The sequence below is a fragment of the Temnothorax curvispinosus genome, unplaced genomic scaffold (genome assembly GCF_003070985.1).
Source record: "Temnothorax curvispinosus isolate PA1 unplaced genomic scaffold, ASM307098v1 QBEX01017816.1, whole genome shotgun sequence".
In the NCBI taxonomy this organism is placed as follows: domain Eukaryota; kingdom Metazoa; phylum Arthropoda; class Insecta; order Hymenoptera; family Formicidae; genus Temnothorax; species Temnothorax curvispinosus.
Window position 1 is genome coordinate 49,072 of NW_020227596.1, and position 13,666 is coordinate 62,737.

At 43.5% G+C, this 13,666-nt stretch overlaps 1 protein-coding gene across 2 annotated transcripts; it reads left to right on the forward strand.

The window, feature by feature from the left end:
* The first annotated feature begins 1,512 nt into the window (after positions 1-1,512).
* On the forward strand, positions 1,513-13,567 carry LOC112467778 (putative metabolite transport protein HI_1104). 2 transcript variants are annotated; one of them, XM_025036576.1, is made up of 10 exons: positions 1,513-1,684; positions 9,378-9,500; positions 9,701-9,824; positions 10,365-10,517; positions 10,595-10,705; positions 10,814-10,976; positions 11,345-11,546; positions 12,003-12,281; positions 12,407-12,604; positions 12,810-13,567. In XM_025036576.1, the coding sequence occupies exons 1-10, from the start codon at positions 1,528-1,530 to the stop codon at positions 12,995-12,997; spliced, it is 1,698 nt and encodes a 565-aa protein (XP_024892344.1). In that variant the 5' UTR covers positions 1,513-1,527; the 3' UTR covers positions 12,998-13,567. The 2 variants fall into 2 exon arrangements, with proteins under 2 accessions (XP_024892344.1, XP_024892345.1); XM_025036577.1 differs by lacking the exon at positions 1,513-1,684 and adding an exon at positions 1,979-2,399.
* The last annotated feature ends 99 nt before the right edge of the window (positions 13,568-13,666 follow it).

The window sequence follows — 13,666 nt, forward strand, 5'->3', positions numbered from 1 at the left end:
CGGCCTCCTCTTCTGATGGTCGATAACAGCGAGAGTGCGTACTGAGGGCGCGCTCCTTTAATTCTCACCGAATCTCTCCCGAGTGTGATTTCCCTCCGAATCTTACTCCAGCACGCGAAGAATTCCGAATTGCGAATCTTAATTGGTTAATTAACCAACGGGGCCGTTAATTAATCCGATCGTCGGCAAAACCAGTCGCACGATCTGCCAGACTTTGTCTCCCACGACGTAAAAAGCTATCAGTGCACGCCCTTATTTTTGCAAAGTTATAGTTACGCCCGAAAGTTGCAACGCGCGAAAGGAGATAACAAATGCGAACGCTCGTTCAAATTACCGAGAAATAAATGAACGCAGGTGCGCTTAAAGACAATTTGCGCGATAAGCGTTCCGTTTCTGAAACAAAGCGCGTCGGAAGCGAGTTCGGATTAATTGGCTTCGAAATTCCATGTCGCTCGTTAAAAATCAGGTCGGGGTCACTCGTGGACGATATTAAATCCCGTAATCAGTATCTACAAGCCACTAATTACCCGCCGTTATGGGGACGAAGGTTTCCGCTCGCGAATCTAACGGCCTTCCACGGATATGCACGCGCCGCGGGCGTGCAGTTGCATCTTCCGATTCTGTCGCGAGTGCAGTCGTCGACGGTAACGTCGATTGTCGCACCTGTCACGCGTATAACTGTCACGTTTTACAACGGGGGAGAATCGAGCGCGAAGTTGAAGACGATTCGCGATATCGGCAGGTCGTAAAATTAATTTAATCGGTAAGGGAGAAAGAGAAGAAGAGAACACACGTTGCTTAAACTGTAGCAAAAGAATAGAAACCATCAAATAAGTCTCGTAATATTAATTTTTCTAAAAAACTCTAACATTTTTCTCCTATTTTTTCTACTCGATCGGATCGACAGTCGTTCAATCACTGTCGCGAACAAACCTTCTGAGCGTTTCAATGCTATACCCCTAAGCTTCCGCTACATTTGACTCGGCAAAAAAATCTCTAGTTATATCCGGTTGGATGGATATCTTTCGACGTTGTCGGTTAATAATTAAAAAATTCGGCAGGAAATCGCAAATCTATTGTGTAGTGCGCACATTAGTGACATTATTAATTCGTCCGCATATTAATATTCATATTTATTCATAATAACATAGGAGACTGCGATCAATAAAATAAAATGTTCGAGATTTACGGCAAACGTGATTTTTTCCTGATAAAACAAAGTCGCTTAGATCAAACTTGTGGACAAAGAGACACCGAGCTCTCGAGAGAGAGAGCGACGCGATGAATAACCACGATATCCCACTTGCAATTAGCCTCCCCCGAAGATCACGTTCTCCGATTAGCGATCGCGATCGCGACTCGCGACAATAGGACGTGAGCGTCCTGCTCCCGCCTCTCAAGGCGAGACGACGAATCGCCTTTGTCATTACACAGCGTTTAACAGCCATGACACACGAGACAGGCACGGGGAAGTGTGTCAATGTTACGACGATCGCATGCCAGGTATCTATGTATTTAGGTACGTGTATGCCGGCTCTTCGTGCCGCGGGGTTAATCACCTCGTGCCGCTCATTGTGTTCTCAGCGATCGACGGAGACCGGCTCTTCCCAGGCTGTAAGAGCGATCAGCGGTCATCAGGAGTCGCCGGACCGTTTCGCAAGTAGCAGAGATAAAATATACAACGGTAAGATTGAGTGAAATGCCATCGAGGCCCCATAAGGTATCCATATAAATTATCTTTTAAATACGCTAAGAGATTATTACATTCTCGCGTAAGCGTCTCCAAGTACGGGCACGTTAATTATCCGGATGAAACACCCATGATACACATCTTCTGCCGCCAACGCGCGTGACTTCGCGCTCCGAAGGACTCCGCCGTTACCTACGTTTCCGCAGCGAGGCGTCTCTCCGCTCTCCCGCGTCGTTTTCTAGCAGTGATGATGTAACACGAGTAGTAAGGTGCAAGCGGTCAAGTCGCGGCGCGACCTTGAAAATCGAAGATCGAGAGTATCCCCGCCGTTGGTGGTGATGCATGATGATGGTGGTGGTGGTGGTCTCCCACCGTGGCCAAGTGTAATTGCACGTGTGTGTACACCATATCGCGAGTCCTGTCCCCTACTTCCTTCACTTAGACGCACGGAAGGAAGGCCCGATCCTTGGACACTTTCTTATAAATGTACGTTGGTCACCGGCTCGCGCCTCATTTGACGCTCCACCCTCCTGCACGCGGAGGGATCGATCCGCGGGACCGTTCCGTTCTCTCGTTACTTGGTTCCTCCGGTTCTCCCTTCGTCGTCGCGCGTCACGCGGCCGATTCAGTGCCGAGAAGTGGATTTCTTCCGATCCTTTCTAAAGTTCGAGGATCTCGGCCGCGGTCTTACTCGTTAAAGGATATACTCGTGAGTACTCTCTAGCTCAAGCCCTGTCACAATTTCTGACGAAATTTCAAAGTTGAAAACGGCGATATTGTTCGCCCTTTTCAAAAACGGGCGATCAGAAGAACATGTAAGCACCTCCGCTTGCCATTTGTTGAGAGGCGAGTGAGGAAGTAAATCGATAAAAGATAAACCGCCAAAAGAAGTTTAATATAAGGATATTGCGAGATTTCATATCTCGCTTTTTTATTCCGGAGATTTGGATCGAGCGCTCTTTCTAACAGCATATTGCGATATCTTGTGATATACGGAGAGTACCTTTATAAACTACTACCTTCCTTCCTTTCGATTTCTTTGATCATTCCATTCTAACAGAACGTCAAGCATGAAGATCTGATAGATCACATACTTTCACGCTAAGAGAAAACAAAACCGATTCTAAATTAGCTGGAGGGACAGCAATAACTTAAAATTATCGTTCTCCGTAATATTCGCCGAGCCAGATTTTGACAATTGAATTGGAGCTGAACGTGATAAAGTGCGGTGAAAGTAAATCGAGTAAACGTGCGAAGGAAAGACAATACACAGGAATCTGTGCATACGTAATACAACGATATGCGAAGGATTGTATTCGCGCGGTTGTCACGTTTGTTCCGCGCTGTTTATACGACGCTAGGAATGTCAATAGGCAGGAATATAAATCCCCGCATGTATCCGTACGTGAATAATTACATTCGCGCATTTACTCGATTTTTCTATAACGAAAAGATTAACTACAATGAATTAAAATAAATCTATTATTTCTTTCAATGATTATCTATTATTCATTCAATATGATAACAAAAACCCTTGGCAATTCGTAGGTTCGAATAACGAGCAAATTTACTCTCGCTCCGTGTAATTGGAATCCGACTCGTCCTCAACTCTCGCTCTCGATCGCAATCTCGGTGGCCCCGGTGATTAATTAATTAATGTGCGAGCGCGATTATCGCCGCCGCTGCTATTCCACTGTTGTTCCGCGCTATTTGCGAGGCTCGTAACAACCGCGTTATGCCTTAGAGGCCCGTTAGATCCGCGTCCAATCCGGATGCCGACGCACGTTCTACACCCATATAATGTCCGTTCAGCCTTCAACTTAGCGCAGGTCTCTAATTAAAACCCTCCCGCGCGGCCGCTTTGTAAATAGCTTTGCGAATTGTACGATTTGCGGTAGATTATACGCGTCCGTATCAAATATTTCACGTGGCGTCGATCGATTGTCCTAACATTTATTTTGCGATTTCAGTCTTATTGCACTGTGGTTTCAATCTCGCAATTTTGTGAATGGTGTAGTACACGTCTAGATCTCTAGGAATAACAAATGCGCGTTTATAGGCAAAGAAAAAAAAAAAGAAATATGCTCGTAAATGTAAACGTTCGCAACGAACGTCAATAATCAGTAAATTGTTCGTAACTAATCGAATCATTGCGGCTGATAAATGTACGTCGCATAAATCCATTCGGTATCACGTTGGATTAGTATACGTACGACTATGAATCAGCAGCCGATATGCAATAAGCAGTGACCGTTGTGAATTTGATAGATAACGTTTTACGTAATATATGTTTATTAGAAGTGAGAATCCAACGTTTTTAAATAGCTTATTAATTGATATTCATCCATAACAACTATTCCGCTTGCCTACTTTAGTTACCGGTTTTTCCTGCTACCGTAATCTCGTCTCTGATCGCGATTGGGTGTTTACGGAACCGTGTGTATGTCTGCGACTATTTGCAGAACGCGAACGCATAGTTTACTTTATGTAATTAAATTCTATTTTATTTAGAGTGAAGAAACGAGAACTCAAATCGCGATATCGGGTACAACGTGTGTCGTGAGACGCTCGGAAATTTAATCGCCAAAAAAAAAAAACGTCGGAGATTTATATTTTTCATTTACTCTCGGTATAAAACTTTCACCGAAGAAAGGTCGCCGCCGGAGACTCGTAAGAGCCGCTTTTGCACGCTTCGCGGAACGCATCTTCCGTATAAACGACGCCGGTGTCCGTCGTCCCGCGGAATCTCTCGACTGACGCTGGAAAAAATCATTAAATCCAATCGGCCGGAAAACATGGGAAGCTGCTCCCTTTTTCCTTCCCCCCTTCTCCACCCCGGGGAAAGCGAGACGGCGAATGGCTTTTAATCGATCGACGGCGCGCGCGAACTCTCCTCTCGAGGCGATGTATAAATAATGTATCGAAAGGGAGAGCCGGGAGTTGAATCGTTGCCGTAAAAATATATACCCACGAAAATCGTCGTGCAAATGCAGCCCGCGAGACGGATTACAACGGCGGATTGTCTCATTGATCATCTCGGCGAACGGAAAGATGCATATCTTCAGACACACGTGCGGTTCGAATATAAGTTATTCATTCGCAATTCTAATCTCGTATTCCACGCAATTCGCTGTTTATTGTCCGCAGTTCTCATGTTGTATTCGAGCGTTATTCGAGCAGCTAGGATGCATACACCGTCTCGCCTCGATGCGCTCTTCCTTTTTTTTTTATTCTAACGCTAATTGTTGGCAACGCGTGAACGCACAGTACATATAATACGGTGAGGTTCTGCGTTCTGTATCGCGAACGAATTTTTGAGCTATGCCAGAAAACAAAAAGTATATCTACAACTACGTGCAGGTATATACATAGATATTTTCTAGCAGAATTTTTCGAAGCGGCGATTCTCAGTCTATCAACTGTGAAATTATAGAGGCAATGATTGGATTTTATCTGGAATCTACGAGTTTCTGAGAATGTGTAATTACGCGGTCATTTATTATCAATAAATAGTTTTTTGACGCATCCGTTCGTCTCGCTCGTCATGACGTTGCGGAACGATTTTTACCTGTCATTAAGTACCGCCTTTTAATTGGCATTGATGTAACGCAAGTTAATGGTATATACTTCTGAGTAATAAGATATTATAGATACGAGTTATATTTTATGGCATAAATATACCCCCCTAAGATATTGCAATCATACAAGACAACATCATACATTCCTTTAGTTTTCTACACTCCGCAATTGTATAACCTGCGAAGCCACCTTCTAAAAGCAACGTTCGTTTTTTCAAGTCTCAGTTTCCATGACAATGACAAATATTGAAAAATGATTAAGCTTCTAACCAGATTCTAAAATTTATAGGCGTCAGACTTTTGATCACTTTATTATCGTTTTATAACATTTTGATTCCTTTTTGCAAGAAATCCAATCAATGAGATTCTTCGAAAAGAGATTCTGATAAGATATCTTCAATTCTCCGAGATGTGGAAGTTTGAAATTCGTTCAGTAAAAGATTTTAATTGTAAGAAACGATCCAAAAGTAATCTGTGATTGGCAGATGATGTCACGTCTCAGCAAGAATTTTCGTGAGTTTTTTCTCCTTGAAGATATGTCTCCCCGCGCGAATTTGTTATCCGATGGATTCGCCGCGATTAATCGTGGATATACGTGTAATGTGCAATAATGCGATAATGCGCGCAACAATAACAGCATTAATTTCGCGCAATGAAGATTAATTGTATATTATACTCACCGCGCTGCATGTTGAGTTATAAAAAAAAAAGGAAAACGCTTTGCAAGATTATTAACCGTCGAACGAATGATACAAGATATAATTAGACAAAAATAAAAAAAAAATCATGAAAAATTGTACAGTATCGTCCGCATCAATTGATAGATAATATTCTGCGATTATTGATTTATAGATCATTAATTAAGAGTTGGTCGATTTTCAGGTTGTCACGGAGACACAATTGTGAACGACTTTTTCGTTCGAATTATCTGAAATGAGATTATGTTGCGTTAAACTTGCTTGAAGAAAACTTGATTGAACAAAGTTATTATATATAGTTCAACCAAGAAAAAAATGTTAAAATAAAAAGTTGAAATTCTTATATAAGAAGATATAGATATAGATTGTTTCGTATATAAGTAAAATCACTATAATCTTTTTATAAGAGTTTCAATTTTTTATTTCAATCTTTTTTTCTTGGTTGAACTATATAATGACTTCATTCAACCAAGTATTCTTCATTTAACTTTAACTCAATATAATTTTATTTCAAGATTTCCACGTTAAAATATAAAGATATTTTCAAATAAAAAAATATTCTTTTTCTCTGTGCATACGCAGAATCAACGCAAAATTTCTATTTTCTCAGCGATATTTTTATCACCTCAGCTTTGCATCGCGGAAAGATACCGTAAAAAGATACCGCGCGTAATTTCATGTAGTACAGCCGCTCATTACGACGCTATTTATGTCTATCTATCTATCACCCGTCGCGCGCGACCGCGGCCAAGGATTTTTACGTTATAAATCATAGCACAATAATTTCAATAACTTCTGCCTCGCCTGCGACGATTCTCGCGTTACTGCGATGATCGGCATGTACACCGCATTTACGCCCTTCAATCACAATAGTCCGACGACAAATCACCAAGACGGATATCACCTATTCCCATTGACTAACAATAAGGCAAATAACTATGCCTCGCTTGCTTATCGTCGGCTGTATCAGCGCGCCGTTCGCGCGTGTAATTACAGCGGATTGAATTACAGATTCGCAATCCATACGTCGAGCGGGCCTCGTCGCTGACGGAGGCAGTTCCTTCAGCTCCGATCGAAACCGTTGCAAAAAAAAACTAATTTGTCGGTGTAATTTAACGCAAACATTTCGAGAGTAGTATCGCAAATCGCGAGACTCGACGTCTCACTGCCAAGTTTACACCTTGTTACACCTTGACATTCGCTACCGATCATCAGTTAACTATACGGAAATCGACGGACGAATTCCTCAAGCGTGTCTAATCGCTTGTTTTTTTGATGATATTGAAATGATCGTGCTATTCGAGACATTCGGCGAACGGTCACGGCTCCTTCGTCGATCTCTCCCGTTTCTTCGAAAATACCTTTGTCATCTCTCCACGTTCGCCGCTTTGTCTAGCGAAGCGTAACGGTTTTTGTTCGAGATCGATTTGCCCCTATGACGTTCTCGTTTAGCTCCGTCAGCTTCATCTTCGCCTTACGTAATTTATTAAATCAACTTACGTGCGCGACGTAAATTAAAACGGAGTAAAGTAATTAGGAAAATACAATTATGCGAAAGCCAAGGGTCAACGATTAACGAACTGGCTGACCTCATGTTTTTCTTTCCTTTTGCTTCGCGGCCGTTAAAGCGTGTTTTATCGCGACCAGCATGGGCAGCATGCAGCATTGTGTATTGTGACAAGCGTTCTGATATTAACGATATACACGAATGATAATTTTCGTTCCATCTCAACGATTTTGGTTCAAGGTAATCCGGCATGAGGCTCGGTGTCTCAAGCTTCTCGCGCGCGTGCACGAGAATACGAGCTTTTCAGTCCACGCGCTGCTCGCTGATCGTAATTACGCGATTCTCTTTCCATTCGCTTCTCTTCCGAAGACGACACTCGTGCGCGCGCGATAAAGAATGACGTCAACATAAAATTACGATAACGATGACGATCATGTAATTTCTACTGTTATGCGAGATTTCACGTGTCGGTCGTGACACGTGCGAGACCTACGCTCATCATCTGCCTCGCCTTACTTATATAATGATCGTCGTTCTTAATGATCGTTGATTCTTTAACCCCAATCTTTCGCAAAGTATCACAATGACGTAAAAAACTATATAAATCTGCGACGTAGCGCAAAGTCTTTAACACAATTCAATATTTGTTACGTATCCCTCTTCGGCTGCAATGTTTGTACAACTATGTTGCCTCAATTTGTATATAGCGCATTATTATAAATTAAGTCGTCAATTGATAAACCGTATCTGCAAGTACATATAGTATATATTTTGTATAATTAAAGTAATGATTCAACAACCTTTTTCCACACATTACCCATCATCGTATTCTCGAAACTAAATATAACCATCCAAACACGTCATCTCATTTGCATTATACTATATCACTTGTATTATGTATCTCATTAGTCTCAACAATCCATACTCTACAACAATCCATGTAAAGCGACAAACGCTAATCATGGAATAAAGTATTTGAAAAAAAAATTTAACGGCGTCCGCGCATTTCGTGGCGTTACTGGCAAAAATCTTCCTAGCACGGCGATTATTTCTTACAAAGACCACCTGCATCCAATTAGACCGTTCTCCGTTTGCGTCCCGGACCCGTCCGGAGCTGGTGAACGTGTCACGCGGAACTCGTTCGCGTCTGCACTCGCTTACTTTTAGGGTCGATGCAACGTACCGCTCTCGCGGCAATACAGCATTATACGTAAATCGCACCGGTGGAAAGACCTTGAACGATTGCCGGTACTGACCGGCGTAGCCGGCTACTTCGGCCAGGATATTGAAATTAGAATGCTTAACAGCTGTGTAGCCAATACTGCCGATCGATCGTGAATAATAAAAGCAGTTTCATAACGGCAGTCTTACCGCGCTGCGTTTCCGATCGCGGAGTCGCGTCGTACCGTACTTACCCGTTTCGGCGATGAACGCACACGTGACAGGCGATCGGCATCTTTCATATTCATGAACGACGCGACTAGCGACTCGGCAAACGATAAGAACGGCAATTTTTCCTTCTGAAAAGATTAGACGTAATAGCGTTCTAAGAAAACTACATTACAAACCTAACTTAACGTAATAAATCAAGAATTTCTTGCTATGGGAATCCTTAAAAATAGAATTCCCAAGCGAAGCGCGCTTGAAGATGCCACTACGCTCTTGACATCTCGCAATTCAATCCATTGTAATTTATTACGTGCACGCGTGGCTACGTTTATCCGCATTCTATCCGAATAATGCAAGATCGCGGATAAAAGCGTCGATTGCGCGATGGCTGATATCTTCGCCGACAAATGCGATAACCGTAATTCTCGTCGCATGCTAATTATATAATCCTGCACGGCGTACGATCTTGCAATGTAAATGAGAAGGAATTCTTCTTCGAGATATGCATTTTTCAGGTCAAGCAATTGAAGCAATGTTTCGCTCGGTCATGCAAAAATTGTCATTTCTCTACAAGCCTTACGCATTGGCTATAGTGTCGCTCGGCTATGTTCTGGCAGAATTGGGTCACTTTCTGATAGGTAAGTCTCAACCGCATCCTTTGTATTTCTTCATGAATCTAATTTATGCGCGCATCAGTCGACAGGTTTGACTGATTGTGTACATTAATCGACATTATGCGATGATATTTTGTTATCAAAAATTGATTCTTTCACCTGCGACGTGTCGCTAATTTAACACATATCTTTTTTATTAAACGACATCTGATTTCCCCGGCAAGGTGTGACGAGCAAAGCGATCGCCGAGGTCCTGCACTACGGCGACATAGCCTGCCAATTTAATTCGACAACGCTGACGGTGGCCGAGCTTCCGGTGAAATGCGAAGTCGCGAAGAATTCCACGCAGTGAGTCTCGCTAGTCGTTAATGCCACCTACTCCAGAAAGTCCCAGCTGGGAATACGTCCCGCCGGGAGAATCGCGCGTAACTGTAAGCGCAATTATAGTTTAGATTGCCGTTTCCTCCCGCGACAACTCGATTTCCTTGTAGGTGATTGATTCACCGCGCGCGACTTAATACCGCTAAGTCACGCGTCGAGAATGAAACGAGATATACTGTTACGAGATCATCGCGAGAGGACACGCGACGCCGCGCCGCCGCGACCGCGATTGAACGAAAGCCGTCGTTTATATGTCGTTAACGTTCCGGAAAAACTGTACTAATTGCAGGTGCCGCGAATAATTTTTTTCGCGTGATTCACGATACGAGAAGAATCCTCGTGTAAACGAATTGTATGCGATTTGCACGGTGATCGCACGGGCAAATCGATCATCGATCACACGGATCGAGGTCTTGCGCTGCACAGCGACGCAGCAATTATCGCGTTCGTCATCGCGCCGCGCTTACCGCTCGATCCGCTCGTACAACGCGCTCTTTGTTGCCGCAGCTGTGAATCCCTGGAACTGAATGGATCTTATTACTGCGAGTGGAATTACAATGGCCTCGGTATGGACTATCAAATCTTGGCGGGGCCCAGCTTCATCGCGGTTTACACGATCGTGGGTATCATCTTGGGCGTCGCGGCTGATAGATACAACAGGTAGGCCGGTCGAATCAATTTAATTACGCGTGTCGAGCTTTTGCTATACCTTTGACGTTCTTTTTCTCTCGTTCTAGAGTGAGGATGTTGACGGTCTGCACTCTGGTATTTGGCATCGCGATCATCCTGAGCGGGGCTGTGATGGAATACTGGCAGCTCGTTATTTTGCGAATGGTCCACGCGGCGGGGTAAGTCCTGGGTAATAACCAACAGCGCTTCCGCTTCCGGCCGTTCGCTCGCAAAACGAATCGATCGCGCCGCGTTGTGTTACATTAAAATCCGAACGAATATTACAGGGAGGCGGGATGTAATCCGCTGGCGACTGGTCTTCTGTCAGACTGGTTCCCGGAAAAGCAGCGGGGCCTCGTCATGTCCATTTTTAATTGGGGCATTTACGGCGGTTACGGCATCGCTTTTCCGATCGGTCGCTATGTGCCTGAACTGAATGCCTGGGATCTGGTGAGTTAATATCCGATTTACATTGTCTCCTTTGCATTATATTTTCTCTCTCCCTTTTTTTGTATGGCTTTTCAAAACCGATGTGTTCCGGTGAATAATTGCTCCATATACGTCCCGAGATCATTTCCGCGCGGAAGGAAAGCACAATGAAGGTCACGGTGAATTGCACCGATAGTGCTAACGAAATATTTCCGACGATGACGTGAAAGAGTACGCGTAAAAAATTCGAATTTTTTAGGATTGAACACTAACGCAAATAATACCAACAAGGATAAATTAAACGTTAACTGAAATACAGAGACAATAAGAATTAATGTTAATTAAATTAACGATTAATGAATTAATCAGATTGAGCTGTTAATTGGCAGGGCTGGAGGGTCTGTTATTATGGAGCCGGAGTGATCAGCTTAATCATCGCCGCCCTCACCGGTCTGACGCTGACCGAGCCGGAAAGAAAGGTGGTCGGCGAGGAATCGACCAACAACGACGGGGAACAAGTGTCGGTTTGGAAAGTGCTACTACAACCACGCATTGTTCTCTTATGCCTCGCCGCCAGCATCAGACATTGCGGTAAAGGGCAATACCTTGAAGCGAAAGGATTGAGATACATATCGAGGGTACATTAGCGATCCAATCGAGTTTGCACTAATCCGACGAATCCGCCTCGCCGTGATACTCACTCTCTTCGTCTCTTCTTTCTGAATATTTTGTCTAATAAAACTAAAATCTATGTTCGAATCTTGTCGATCTAAAGAAGGAAACGAGTTAAATCTAACAGCAGTAATTAAGCCTATCTTCGACGTTTCGAAATTAAATTTATTCTAATTATCTAAAATTATTTTATTCGATCGTAACTGCAAATCGTTACAAAAAGACAATTTTTGTTCTTTCGAAAAATTCCTATTGGCAAGTTTATTTCCCTCTTCGATCGAGCGATTCACTTCCAATCTATATCACAATCTTTTTCCAATCATATGCATGTGACGCTTTACGCAAACAGAATTAAATCGTCACTTTCTTTTTCAGGCGGCCTGTGCTTCGCTTACAATTGCGACCTGTACTACAGAGACTACTTTCCGGATTACGATCTCGGCTGGTGGCTTTTCGCTGTTACGATCGTTATCGGTAGTATCGGCGTCGTGGTCGGTGGATTAGTTAGCGACAAGTTCGTGGCGAAAATGGGGATTCGTTCGCGTGTAGCGTGTTTGGCGATCAGCCAGTTAATCGCGACGCCGTTCGCATTCGGCTCGGTATACTTCAATCCTCTTTGGGCTATGATCACGCTGGCGATCTCCTATTTCTTCGGTAAGAAGCGACGTTGTGTGCGGAATTAAATGCTCTAAATCAGTTCAAACATTCGATAAGATATCGATATGTATATTTTATACAGGTCGCCTTGGATTTAACAGTCTTGTCGTTTATGTTTGCAGCCGAAATGTGGTTCGGAATAGTGTTCGCCGTCGTGGTGGAGATCGTTCCTCTGAAGCTGCGATCGACCACCGTCGGCGTTTTCCTGTTCGTCATGAATAACATCGGTGGAAATTTACCGATTCTCGTCGAGCCTACCAGAATGTCCATCGGTTTCCGGGAATCGTTGTATATCTATTACGCTGGCGCTTACGGCATCAGTAAGTAATAAAATAGAAAATTAATTCACTACCGTAAAATCGTTCGCGTTCACAATCGCTTGTGTCGTCGGGCTTTTTACAGAAGTTCCGACAATTTTTATAAAATCAAGCCTTGATATTATTACCATAAAACTGCTCTCGCAAGTCTTTGATCGCGGAAGAGAGCGCGCAGTCGGACGATAGTATCATGATAATTTGTACGTAGGTTCCATTATGTTCTTCTTGACCATGTTCCTAATGGGCAGTCCCGCGGAGGTGGAGAGAAAAGTGGACAAGGAAGCACCGCCGGCATACGACAATAGCACATTCACTAACGACGATGGCCAATTGCCAACGTTGGAGTTGCCGACGTTTCCGGCGCGGCCGCCGATCTACGAACGTTCTCGGTTATGAGCCGGGAGAGGCTCTTGCTCTAAAGAGAGTAATGTAAATAGTGTCTCGAGCTCTCAAGCTATATTGGCAGGCACGAATCGCGTAGCTAAGGATTGGCAGCGTTAACCCATTAACGTCATTCGAAGATTTGTTACAACAAGATTGTTCCACGCCGCCGACGATTGATAAATTGAAATCGATACAATTGATATGTTTTCATTTACGGTGGAAGAATACCAGACGTATTTGTGAGATATTTTTTTACGTCTTTCGTCGATCGGACGTTAATGGGTTAAAGTTCCTCATGCCGAGCCCGAGACTTGCGAAATTGTGCGAGGGCGCGATTTACCAAGCGACAACTGCGATAATTAAAACCTCTGTTTTGTTTGAGCGCGACGCGTTGAAAAACATTCACGTGCGCACGGCAGATTACGTAAGGCTCTTGATAAAGAAGTTTACGAAAAGCTTGATAAACTCCGAGAATCCTCAAGATGCGTTCTGCGTTCTTAAAATGGAAATCTGTAACGGAGAGTGTGCAGCAGGTGTAATTTTTGTAGAAAAATAAAGATCTTAGTATCTACTGAAAGGAGATTAAGACAGCAATTAGCGATCTGCTTTTAGGAACGTCTATTAGGATTGATCCAGGTGTGTGATTTACGCACGCACACACGCGTGCATTCATGTACTCAG